Source organism: Capricornis sumatraensis, chromosome 9 (assembly GCF_032405125.1).
Source record: "Capricornis sumatraensis isolate serow.1 chromosome 9, serow.2, whole genome shotgun sequence".
NCBI lineage: Eukaryota > Metazoa > Chordata > Mammalia > Artiodactyla > Bovidae > Capricornis > Capricornis sumatraensis.
The window spans coordinates 17,034,698-17,047,189 of NC_091077.1; the positions used below are offsets into that span (position 1 = coordinate 17,034,698).

Genomic DNA, 12,492 nt, shown 5'->3' on the forward strand with positions numbered 1-12,492 from the left:
CAAACCCCCATAGCAGAAAGAGAGAGTGAGGCTTAGCCTCTGGCTCACAGTGAGTTTACTGAGTTTATTCTCCGGGCCTGCAGTTCTCAGTCAGGGTCAGAATCACCAGGCTGGATTAAGTATTTAATTTGGTGGAAGGTATAGCAAGTCAGTTTCCCAGAGGCTGATGAAATGTAGTTATTCAGTGAGAGAGGGTAAAATGACAAGAACAAGAACAAACCAACAAAACTCTTTCCCTTTGTGAGTTTAGAGAGAGTTTGGGGGTTAGATGGGAATGTCTGCAAGTTCCAGTGAAACACTTCAATGTACCAGAGACACCAGAGAGAGAGGCGGCTGCTGGGGAAGGGAGCCTGAGGACTGAGTGCTGGGGGCTCTGGGCTCTTCCCAGGCCACTGTGGCTGCCCCAGAACACAGCCCTGTATCAACCCTGAAAACCCATCTGAGGACAGGGCCAAGCTCTCAGAGCAGCAGGACGCAGGGTCAGGCAGGAAGGAGTCCAATCGTTTCTTTTATCATGTAATTTCTATCAACAGGTTTGGCTTCTTGCTTGTGCACTCACTTAACATTCATAAGCACAAAGGAAGTCTCCAGCTAGACATCTTGTTATTAGTTGATGGCTGTTTAGTGAGAGAGATTTGGGCCATGGGCTCTGCACTCAGAGTTCTCAGGCCGGATTTAGCCCAGGTATTCCTTGTGTAGGATGAGATACTTTCTTAACGAGACATTGTTAACATTTTGCACATTTGTCCTACTGCTTGGCCCTTCGGTGTCCTACCCTTGCCTGGCTAACTCCTTTATAGCCTAGGAAACAGACCTTTAGCTGTCATTCTACCCCAGCTCGGATTACACAAAGCTGGGAGTGACAAGGTCCAGGTGTGGCGGGTGGAGAGATGCCTCCCTCATTAGATCTGGCAGACGATGAGATGGTTGGATGGGATCACCCACTCAATGGACGTGAGTTTGAGCAGACTCCGGGATATAATCAAGGACAGGGAAGTCTGGCATGCTGCAGTTCACGGAGTCGCAAAGAATAGGACACGATTGAGCCATAATAACAACTACACCTGGAGAGCGGATACTGTATCCAGTAGGCGCCAAACAAGTTTGTTGCAAGAATGAATTAATAACAGCGGACTGTGCGTGGTAGCGCGCGGCGGGGGCGTGGCCCGGAGCAGGGGCGTGGCCCGGGTCCAGAGGGAAGGAGACCGGAGGCCGCCGCGGCGCGCGCAGGCGTTACTGGTCGCGCCGAGTCACGTGAGCACGCAGGCGCAGCGCCGCGCAGCACTCTCGCTCACACAAAGCCCAGACGCGGAGAAAATGGCGGCAGGGGTCGAAGCGGCGGCCGAGGTGGCGGCGACGGAGCCCAAAATGGAGGAGGAGAGCGGCGCGCCTGGCGTGCCAAGCGGCAACGGAGCTCCGGGCCCGAAAGGGTGAGTATTTTACGGCTCCTTGTTCCAGCCTGGGCGCTTTCGCCGTGGCTGGCGGCGGCTCCGTTAGATCTGCTGGGGCCTCCTCCCGGCGCGGCCTCAGCTGGCCTTTCTTTCCCCTCAGGCTCTGCCGAGGGTGGAGGCGGGCCAGGCCGTGAGGGGGGAAGCCGGGCGGCCCCGTGAGCGCCTGTAGGACCGCTCTCTCCCAGGCATCGGGTCTCAGCTCCTTTGGTCTCTCCAGACCGGGTCCGACGCTGAGGCCTTAGGCCGGGCCTCTGCACGCAGGGATAATGGCGCGCGGGCCCCAGAGCCGACGAGACCCGGAGTCCGCGACCTGCTGGCTTGTCGGGTGACCTTGGTTGGGCGCGTGGCTTCACGTCTCTTCGCCGTCGTCCGGGGTCTCAGTTTCCCGATCCGTAAAGTGGGGGATAGGGGAGGGAGTGCGCACGCAGGACCTCGCGCGCGGTCGGTCCCGGTAAACGGTAGCGGAGGCGGGTAGGTATCGGGAAGGACCGCGAGGACGGCTCCGGACTCCCCCTCCCCCTTCCGCCCCGGCGCGCGCGGTTCTCCTCCCCCCCCCCCCCAGGCCCCGCGGGAAGTGCCTCGGTGGGAACCGCCCCTTGCCCCAAGCCTCAGCTCCTCCCCAGGTGAGCAGTAGATATTTGTGGAGCGATCGGATCTGCTGCTCAGTGTTCAACCGTAGAAACAGTCTAAGAGGAAAGAAGGAAAAAGGGAAACATTTTCCGTGTTCTAGGCGAAGATTTTGCATCATTAGGCGGGTTCATCCATTTCCAAACTCGGCCACCCTTTCGAGTCCTTTTGGGGGCTCTGTCTTAGGTCTTCTGTTTTGAAAGTTTTCTTAAAGCTTTAAAGCATCGTCTTGTGTCTCCGGTGAACCCCACTCATTCTGATTACAGTCGCCTGAGAGGTGCGGAAAGACATTTTGCCTTCGCCCGCCAACTGTAGGGGGAGGTGAGGGGAAGGCTTGGGCACACTTTTGATTTCCCACATACTTTTTCTTTTTTTTTAATCTGGTGAAATTTACAGTTTCAGCCATTTTTAGGTGGATGATTCTGTGGTATCGAGTGCATTCGCGGTTTTGTGCAACATCACCAGTATCCACGCTGAAAACTTTTTCCTCACCCTAAATAGAAACTGTAGTCATTAAACAGTTAACCATTCACCTCTCCTGGATACCTGTGCTATGCGTTCTGTCTCCTATGGATTTGCCTTCCCACCAATTTTTAATGTGTATAATTAGAGTTCATGGGGATTAAAAGTGAATGTAGTTAGTTTGCTAATGAACACTCACTGAATACTAGCTATATTGTTAAACTCTCCTGAGGTGGGGAGGAGCGAAATACCTTGGAAATCGAGAGAAAGGCATCCTAGAAGTAATCCCAACTCTTTTGTTATTGAAAACTCTGAAAAGGGACGTGTTCATTTAGACTTTTTTAAAATAACTTGTTTAAGGGAGCCTGGTAGGATTTTTGAGGACCATGTTTGGAGGCCTTTAAGATATACATTTATGTCTTTTTTTTTTCCTTTCAAAGCGGTTATCACAGGATGGAGTGCTGCTAGAATCATGCTAGGTGAGAAGTTATTAGTTACAGATTATAGCATCTGGGGTACATTTTCCAAATTTCCCATTTTCCACAATCCATTTCCAAATAGTCATTTTGTGACTGATTCATTTGACAAACAGAAAACATGGCCTTCAGAAAAAATCAGAAGGTTTCAGAAATTAAAAGTCTTTGTTGGAAGAACCTCAGTCTGAGACTGTTTAAATAGAGAATATTTTAGGCAGTTAGGAACACTTAGATGTATTTTGTAGGGCCATTGGAAAAGTTTGTATTTTGGGTGTTTGTGTGTGTGTGTGTTTTGCATCGGGGAGCTTTTAAAGCAGAGCTCTTTAGAAAACTGTCTCCCTGCTCATCGGGAGGGGCCAATGGATATTTTTGTAGTAAAGTGATATAAGTAAAAGGCATTACCAGGGGTGGGGAGCTTGGAGGGTCTCCCCTCCCCCAACCCTAAGCTGCTGGGGGCGACCAGGTGTTCCCCTAGGAGGAGGAGGATGATGAAAGGTGATCATTGGAGGGAAGCAGAGGAGTGTTCAAAGATTTTGGCATGTTTGGTATATATTTATAAGGAACTTCATTTTCCTTTCACTTTCTTTGTAAAGAACTGAAACTGCTGGAGCACTGGGGGCCAGCTGGTGGGCAGTGAATTCCAGATTAGGGAGTTCAGATTTTTATCTTGAGAGCTTTTTTTGTGATTTTGTGAAAGTCGCTCAGTGGTGTCCGACTCTTTGCGACCCCATACAGTCCATGGAATTCTCTAGGCCAGAATACTGGAGTGGGGAGCCTTTCTCTTCTCCAGGGGATCTTTCCAACCCAGGAATCGAACCCAGGTTTCCCGCATTGCAAGTGGTTTATCAGCTGAGCCACTTTTGCGGGATGGGAAATGAGTGAGACTAGATTCTTCTCACCTTTGTATCCACCAGGAGTGGAGTGTGCTGAAAGCTGAAAAGGCACTGAGACAGCAAGCTTGATGAGGACCATGGAAAGCACAACCTGTTTTGCAATTCCTTTTCTCTGCCAGCTGTAAGCTGGCTGTTTTTTTCCTTACATTGATGAGAAATGCATTCCACCTAAGGACAGTCAAGATTCAGAGTTAGCGTGTATTGGGGGTAAAAATGTTCATTTTAGAGGGACACATAGGCTTAGGGGTTTTGGTTTGTTTTTTAATTTTATTGTTTAAAAATAGAGGTTACACCATACATTTAAAATCAGTGACTTAACCTACTTCACTTCCAGATTAACCTGTGGCTGAATCTGAAGGTGAGAGATGGGCTATTTTAAAAATAAAAATTTGTATTTAGTGTAAATTTCTGGGGATGCAGGGTTAGCGTTAACACTATTTTACAGTCAAGAAAAGATTTTTTTTTTTTAATCGAGAAAATTCAGGTTAAAGAAACTGACCCTAAGAATCTGGGGGAGGCCATCTTGACTCTAAGGCTTTTGCTGTTTCCACAGCAAACCTCTCAGTAAAGAGACATTTGAAGTGGGTTTTTTTCTTTTTTAAATTTTAAACCTGATTCTTTGTGCTTTGCGGTGACTTGAGTGTTTGCTGTACTTTAAGAAGTGCTTGTATGCTTGATAATAATCTTGAGACACATTTGATGGTGAGCTCAGGATTAAAATGGGGATTTGGATTGTTGGAATGCATGCTGCTAGCTCTTTGCTTTTTTGATTTTATTCAAGGCTAGGCTGGGGGATACTAGTCTGCAAAGATTAGGTTGCTTGTTTCATTTGGAATTTCTCAGATAGACTCTCCCATTACTGTGTTTTGCAGTGAGGTGAAGTTTGAATTACTGTTTTGGTAGTCTGTGATGAGTACAGTGGAGGCTTCCCTGGTGGCTCAGTGGTAAAGAATCTGCCTGCAATACAGGAGACAGGAGTTCGATCTCTGGGTCGAGAAGATCCGCTAGGGAAGGAAACAGCAACCCACTCCAGTATTCTTGCCTGGGAAATCCCCAGAGGAGACTGGTGGGCTACAGTCCTTGGGGTCACAAAGAGTCAGAGACTACACAGAGTCAAACACGGCGCTAAACAGCAAGTACAGTGTTAAGGTTTCCTTAGCCACGGCCCCAGTGGGCTTAAAGTCTAATCATTATGTGTGGTGGTAGAATGCAAGGAGTGAATCATTTTCCAGAAAGTTTTTGATACAAAAATACATCATTGTCACAGTTAGTGTGCCAGCTTCTTTAAACTTGTGAGTGTGGGTAATAACCACCTTTCACAGATGAAGGAACTGAGGCCTGGCAAAGAGCTGGTGACATTGGGGTTCAGACTTAGATGACCCTACCTCTTAGTCACCTCTGGTACTATCCTCTTAGATAACTGCGCTGAACATTTACCAAACTGCTTTTTGTTAGGCTGATTGTTGATTCTCCCAACACCCCTGTGAGCTTCATGGATACAGGTTATGCGGGTTTTGGTGGTAAAGAACCATAGAGGTAAAGAACTGGACTCACGTGGGTAGTTAAGTGGTAGACCTGGAGCTAGAATAGTGCGCTCTACATGTTCAGTACATTAGTGGAGTTCAGGATTGAAAGGATTTTTGTGAAGAATCATTCTACATAAGGGATAGTTCTGAAGGGAATATGGAGGTTGAGGGGGGTCTTTTCTCTCAAGAGATGTGGTCAGGATTCAAGATATTCTAGTTGCTGTTTCTCTGCAGCAAACTACACTGTAGCAAACTACACTCATGATTGAAAAACTCCAGGAGTTATGAGAGCATTATACATAGGAATGCTGTGGAAGCGTAAGAGGGGTAGGGATTTACTGTTTTACATAGTGAATGTAGTGGCTCTTTGTGGACTAGGCACTCAGTATTTTAGTTTTTTAGTTGTGATCTTTATGTAAAGTATAATTCTAGTACGATGGAGCAGTGACATGGTAAGTTATCAGTCTTCAGAGTACAGTCAGTAAAACAGTTCCAAAACCGTATTAATCATAATTAATCTTACTTGACTGACTCAGAAGCTTCTTAAGGTATTTTGGACTTATCTTTATTAATGTATTAGTAATTAGGTTATAGATTGTCAGGAAAAGTTTTTAACATACTGGGTCTATTTAGAACTTCAGATAGATAGTTGGGTGCCAGAATCAGGTGGGGTGTTTATTGACCATTGGAAGCAAGTTAGCAAGAACACTATTGGTAAGGCATTTATTTAGCTGGTTTAGGTAGCTTCAGTTTCTTTGAAAGATTGCAAATTTGTTAACTTTATGTAGGAGTTACAAGTCAAGTTATGTTGGAGTAAGATCTGGAGTTTGAGAAAGCAGCAGGAACTTTAAGAAATGTATAATTGGCACAACAAACTGTACAGGTTGGAAGTGTGCGATTTGATATCATCACTGAATGAAAATAATACAGTTATAACCTGTAGAAGTTTTTGCTGCCCCTTTGTAATCCTGAGTCCTCCTTTCCCCCACCTCCAGGCAACTGTTAGTGTATTCTCCACATAAGTATTTATCAGTGCTTCTCATTGGGAGATTTCTTTCCCTTCAGAGGACATTTGAAAGTGTCTTGGGAATTTTTTTTTTTTTTCCTTACCTTCATCTTCAGATCTGAGGAATGGGGCTGCTTCTGGCCTCCCTTGGGGAGAGATCAGGGACCCTGAAGCACATAGGGCAGGCTCAAACAACAAAAGAATTTTCTGGCCTAAAATGTTCATACTGTTGAGGCTGAGAGAACCTGCTGTAAATTAGTTTGCCGGATTACATTTTCTCACACACAGTTTTACATGGTGAAGTCATACTATATGTATGCTTCTTCTGTCTGGTTTCTTTGAGTGGGGTTCATCCATGTTGTGTGTAATTCATTACTTACTGTTGAATAGTATTTCATTGTATGAATATACTAGTTTGTTAATTCATTCACCTGTTAGTGGATGGTAGTTTAGTTGCTAAGTCGTGTCCAACTCTTGTGACCCATGGACTGTACAGCCTGCAGGCTCATCTGTCCATGGGATTTCCCAGACAAGAATACTGGAGTGGGTCGCAACTCCTTTTAGGCGATCCTCCCAACCCAGGTTTGACCCGGATCTCCTACTTTGCGGCAGATTTTTTTTATCTAGTGAGCCACCAGGGAAGCTTGATCTCTGCCTGTTAGTAGGTAGACATTTAGATTTGCAGTTTTTGGGAAACTGGAATAAATAATGTTGCTATGAGCATTCAGGTATAAGTTTTTGCATGGATATATTCTTTTTTTTCTGGGTAAGTATCTAGTTGTGAATAACATGGTAGGTGTGTTTTAACATTTTGAATTTATAATATCCTAAATTTGGGGTATTTAGGATAAAACAGTTTTTCATCAGTGTAGCTAAATGATAATCTACCTGAAAAAATGTACTTCTAAAAGGTTTTTACAGTTGTGTTACATGTATTTTAGGGCTAGAAGAATATTCCCCTAATTCTGTCTAGAAGATAAATGAGAAAATTGAATTGAACATTTTTTAAAGATGGGATTTTGTTCAGTTATCATATCATGTGTACTTAAAAATGTGTCGTGAGGTTTTTTTGAGGATTGTTCTCTGTAAAGAATAGAGTTGATAGTGATTATTAGATTTATGAAAAGGTCAGTTTTTTAAGAAACTGCAAGTGATGAGATAGTTCTTACCTGTTTTACTTAGGAGGAAACTTCTCAGAGAGAGGAAATGATTAGCTGGAGAAGGATTTGGGTATACTGGTGCTGTGGGCATACCTTGGGCATAACCCACATGAGCTGCCTTCTGGATGGTGAGCTCTGTGGTGTGGATTCAGTTCAGTTCAGTCGCTCAGTTGTGTCCGACTCTTTGCGACCCCATGAATTGCAGCATGCCAGGCTTCCCTGTCCATCACCAACTCCTGGAGTTCACTCAGACTCAGGTCCATCGAGTCGGTGATGCCATCCAGCCATCTCATCCTCTGTCGTCCCCTTCTCCTGCCCCCAATCCCTCCCAGCATCAGAGTCTCTTCCAGTGAGTCAACTCTTCGGATGAGGTGGCCAAAGTATTGGAGTTTCAGCTTTAGCATCATTCCTTCCAAAGAAATCCCAGGGCTGATCTCCTTCAGAATGGACTGGTTGGATCTCCTTGCAGTCCAAGGGACTCTCAAGAGTCTTCTCCAACACCACAGTTCAAAAGTTAACAATTCTTCGGCGCTCAGCCTTCTTCACAGTCCAACTCTCACATCCATACATGACTACTGGAAAAACCATAGCCTTGACTAGATGGACCTTAGTCGGCAAAGTAATGTCTCTGCTTTTGAATATGCTATCTAGGTTGGTCATAACTTTTCTTCCAAGGAGTAAGCGTCTTTTCATTTCATGGCTGCAGTCACCATCTGCAGTGATTTTGGAGCCCCAAAAAATAAAGTCTGACACTGTTTCCACTGTTTCCCCATCTATTTTCCATGGAGTGATGGGACCGGATGCCCTGATCTTCGTTTTCTGAATGTTGAGCTTTAAGCCAACTTTTTCACTCTCCTCTTTCACTTTCATCAAGAGGCTTTTTAGTTCCTCTTCACTTTCTGCCATAAGGGTGGTGTCATCTGCATATCTGAGGTTATTGAGATTTCTCCCGGCAATCTTGAGTCCAGCTTGTGTTTCTTCCAGTCCAGCGTTTCTCAGGATGGACTCTGCATAGAAGTTAAATAAGCAGGGTGGCAATATACAGCCTTGACGTGTTCCTTTTCCTATTTGAAACCAGCCTGTTGTTCCATGTCCAGTTCTAATTGTTGCTTCCTGACCTGCATACAGATTTCTCAAGAGGCAGGTCAGGTGGTCTGGTATTCCCATCTCTTTTAGAATTTTCCACAGTTTATTGTGATCCACACAGTCAAAGGCTTTGGCGTAGTCAATAAAGCAGAAATGGATGGTTTTCTGGAGCTCTCTTGCTTTTTCCATGCATGATCCAGCAGATGTTGGCAATTTGATCTCTGGTTCCTCTGCCTTTTCTAAAACCAGCTTGCACATCTGGAAGTTCACGGTTCACGTATTGCTGAAGCCTGGCTTGGAGAAATTTGAGCATGACTTTACTAGCATGTGAGATGAGTGCAATTGTGCGGTAGTTTGAGCATTCTTTGGCATTGCCTTTCTTTGGGATTGGAATGAAAACTGACCTTTTCCAGTCCTGTGGCCACTGCTGAGTTTTCCAAATTTGCTGGCATATTGAGTGCAGCACTTTCACAGCATCATCCCCATCTTCTGTGGTTAGATTGGGCAGTTTATTCTTAGCAGTAATGCTGCATGGCAGAATTTGGCCTTGACACTTTGTTACCTTTGTCTTGTAATGAGTTATTTATACATTTTGTAATTTATAAGGTGAGTTGAGCAGTCTGTTAAAACACAGGCTGGAACTGTAACTGTGTCATGGACCCTGTGTCAGAATAATGTTTTTTATGTTGCTGATAGAATATTTGGGCTTCAGAAGAAGCCAATTCTGTTACGATGTATTTCTACCGGTAGACCCTCTGTAGTTAGGCCCATGAAATGAAAATTGATCTCCGTTTTATTAATTGTAACACTTGTCCTTCTCATCTGCTGAGGGTAAGATGCATGGCCTCATGCTGTTTGGCAGCCCTGGTGCTGGGCTTTCCTATGGAGTAGACAGGTGGACTGTTTTTGTGGTGTGCAGTCAGCCTAAGGAGAGTCTGTCATGAGCCTGGGTAGACAGAGTAAAGAATTCTAGGAATCCAGGGATTGTGTGACCCTATCCCTTTCCGCCATCTGCCAGCCCCTGTGAAGGAGGTCTGTTGATTGCATGTTGATATTGGTATCGATCAGATCATGGAGGAAGTTGCTTTCCTTAATACTTGGCACACTTGTATTTGGCTGTGAGGGACCAGTTTTTAAAAAAAATGCCTTGGGGACTAAAATAAGTTGCTAACTTTAATTTTTCCAGGTACACTGAAAGAAAGTCCTCCAGCTGCCATTCCCCACTGCAGGAAAGACATATCCTAGAATAAAGATCAACCCTTACTTTAAAAAAGGTGGTCTTGTAAATCATCAATACCTTAGTCTTGATTTTTTGTTTTCTTTGCCTTTTTGTTGTGGATCACAAAGTCTCTGCTGGAATCTGTAGTTGTGGGAGTCTTTCACGTCTCGCTGGTAGAAAAGCAGAGGGCTTGGGAAGCAGACAGTGCTGGACTTGATGCACAAGAGGACTTCTTTGGTTGCTGGCTCCCCAGTTGTTCCTTGTCAGCTCTCACTGGTGTCCGCCTTTGATCACGGGGGCTGAGAGAGCAGTCTTGTTCAGCCGGCCCGGCCTTGCCCTGGCTGTGCACACACTCTGGCCTGTTCCTGGGCTTTGGCCTGGGCTTCCAGCCTGTCTGGTTCTGTCCTTTGGGAGCCTGCATTTCTTGTGAACGTTTTTTCCTGCTCACGCTAAGCCACATTTGTACCTGTAGGGTTTAGAAATGCTACTCCGTGGAAGCACCTAACAAACAAAGGTAGAGAGTATTGCAGGAAAGTCCACGCCAAAAAAAAAAATCCACCCTTCTTTGCTGAAGAATTGTTAGCCTGCTTTTTACCTACCAGAGTTGCTCGACTTCAGTTTCCTTAGCCTCAAAGTAATGGAGTTGAGTAGGGTAAGGTTTTTTTCCCTTAAAAAAAAATTGTGGTAAGATGTATGTAAATTCCGCCATCTTAAAATGATTACGTGTACAATTTAATGGCATTAGGTACAGTGTTGTACCTATTCACTCACCATTTCCAGAACTTTTTTTTTTTTATCATCCCAAACAAACTCTGTAGCAATTAAACAGTAACTCACCATTCCCACCTCTTCCCAGTCCTGGGTAACCTCGTCTTTTTTTCTTTATGCCTGACTTATTTCACTTAGCATAATGTTTGCAAAGTTCATCTCTTTTGTAACATGTATCAGCACTTCATTCCTTTTTTTTTTTTAATGACTGAGTAATATTCCATTGCCTGGATCTACCGCATTTTGTTTATTCCGTTCATCTTTTGGTGTATGCTTGGGTTGTTTGCACCTTTTGCTACTGTGAATAATACTGCCTAGGAGTGGAATTGCTTGGTCCTCTGGTAATTATGTTTTAACTTTTTGAGTAATTGCCAAACTGTTTTGTAGTAACTGCACCATTTTATGTTCCCACTTAAAAAAATTTTTTTCCCCCACAATGAAAGTTACTTATTTGTAGGGCTAAAGTTTGTTGGGCCTATGTGTACAACCTCTTTTGGGTTCCATGAAGTCTTATAAATCTTCCCTTCCGTTTTCCTGTTTCTGTCTTGGAATTAAAGGACCTCAGGTAGGGAGATGGCCTCTCCCCCCAGCCTATGTTAGAGCCCCATGGGAGTGTGTGAAGGCCTAGGAAAGCACATTTGTCTTGGAAATGGTTGTTTCGATAGGTGGATTTTCAGGAGTGTACTACTGCAGTTTTCTGCTCTATGGACCACTTTAGTTTGAGTGACTCAAATCAATCAATATTCTTATGTTATATGTAACTTGGCCTGAGATAATTAGGCAAATTTGCCAGGATAGTTTGCCTGGAAAATCAAATATTGTCTTTTGGGTTGTGCTAACTTGTGAATGTTTTTCTCTCCTCTTTTGAATTCAGTGAAGGAGAACGACCTGCTCAGAATGAGAAGAGGAAGGAGAAAAACATAAAAAGAGGAGGCAATCGCTTTGAGCCATATGCCAATCCAACTAAAAGATACAGAGCCTTCATTACAAACATACCTTTTGATGTGAAATGGCAGTCACTTAAAGACCTGGTTAAAGAAAAAGGTAATGGTACTGGTTTTTGAGTAGGGTCAGAAGGTTGGTGTGTCATCTTCTCTGTGGCTAATTCCTTGGTTATTTTTTGTCAGTGGAAGCTGTTCTGAGTAGAGCATGTGTCCTCTCCAGGCTTGAGAGTCAAGCCCCCTCCCATCCACCCTACCTTTTTTCTTTTTTTTGTGGTCATGCACTTGTGTGTCACATGGGGGCATTTGTATGATCCCTTGGCCTACGAATGATTTCACTGGCTTAGTATGGTTAACAGGGCTTCGATTAAACTTGAGGGGGGCCTCTTTGTTATGGAATTAAGGAAATTTTTTGAATTCTTCCTATTAGGTGGGAGAAATTTTTTTATTTTCCTTTTTTGTTTTAAAATTCTGGCGGGAAGGTAGTAGTTTGTCTAAATTTTGCGGATGTCTTCCTGGGATCAAAATTTGGTGGCTGGAACATGTGCTGCTCAGATTCTAAATTATAAAACCATGCCTGGGGAGGAAAACACAGACTCGATTGGCAGTTGGGTAGCTCAAAATAAAGCATCCGCTGTGTAATTTGGTGCCTTCAGGCACCCACCAGTCCCAACCCTGGTGTCCAGAGTCTGGTTGAGGGCAGAGGAAGCAACTGAAGCTCTGCTGCCACCAGGAGACCCTGGGCGGTTGGCTGCCCCCGTGGTCCTCTGCTTCTGCCTCCTGCGCACACCATGTGTGTCCCCCTCCTTGTCACACTCCTGTTCTGCTGCTTTTGTTGTCTTTTCCTGATTCTGGGCCCTGCTGGTGGCACACAGGG

At 44.7% G+C, this 12,492-nt stretch overlaps 1 protein-coding gene across 1 annotated transcript in view; it reads left to right on the forward strand.

Annotated features, from left to right (window-relative positions):
• Nucleotides 1-1,309: 1,309 nt before the first annotated feature.
• The window catches only part of HNRNPM (heterogeneous nuclear ribonucleoprotein M), a 39,769-nt gene continuing 28,586 nt past the window's right edge, over nt 1,310-12,492 (forward strand). Inside the window, exons 1-2 of the mRNA XM_068980737.1 lie at nt 1,310-1,430; nt 11,549-11,718. Of these exons, the coding sequence (XP_068836838.1) occupies nt 1,318-1,430; nt 11,549-11,718 (283 nt within the window). The 5' untranslated portion in view covers nt 1,310-1,317. The remainder of the gene's footprint in view (nt 1,431-11,548; nt 11,719-12,492) is intronic.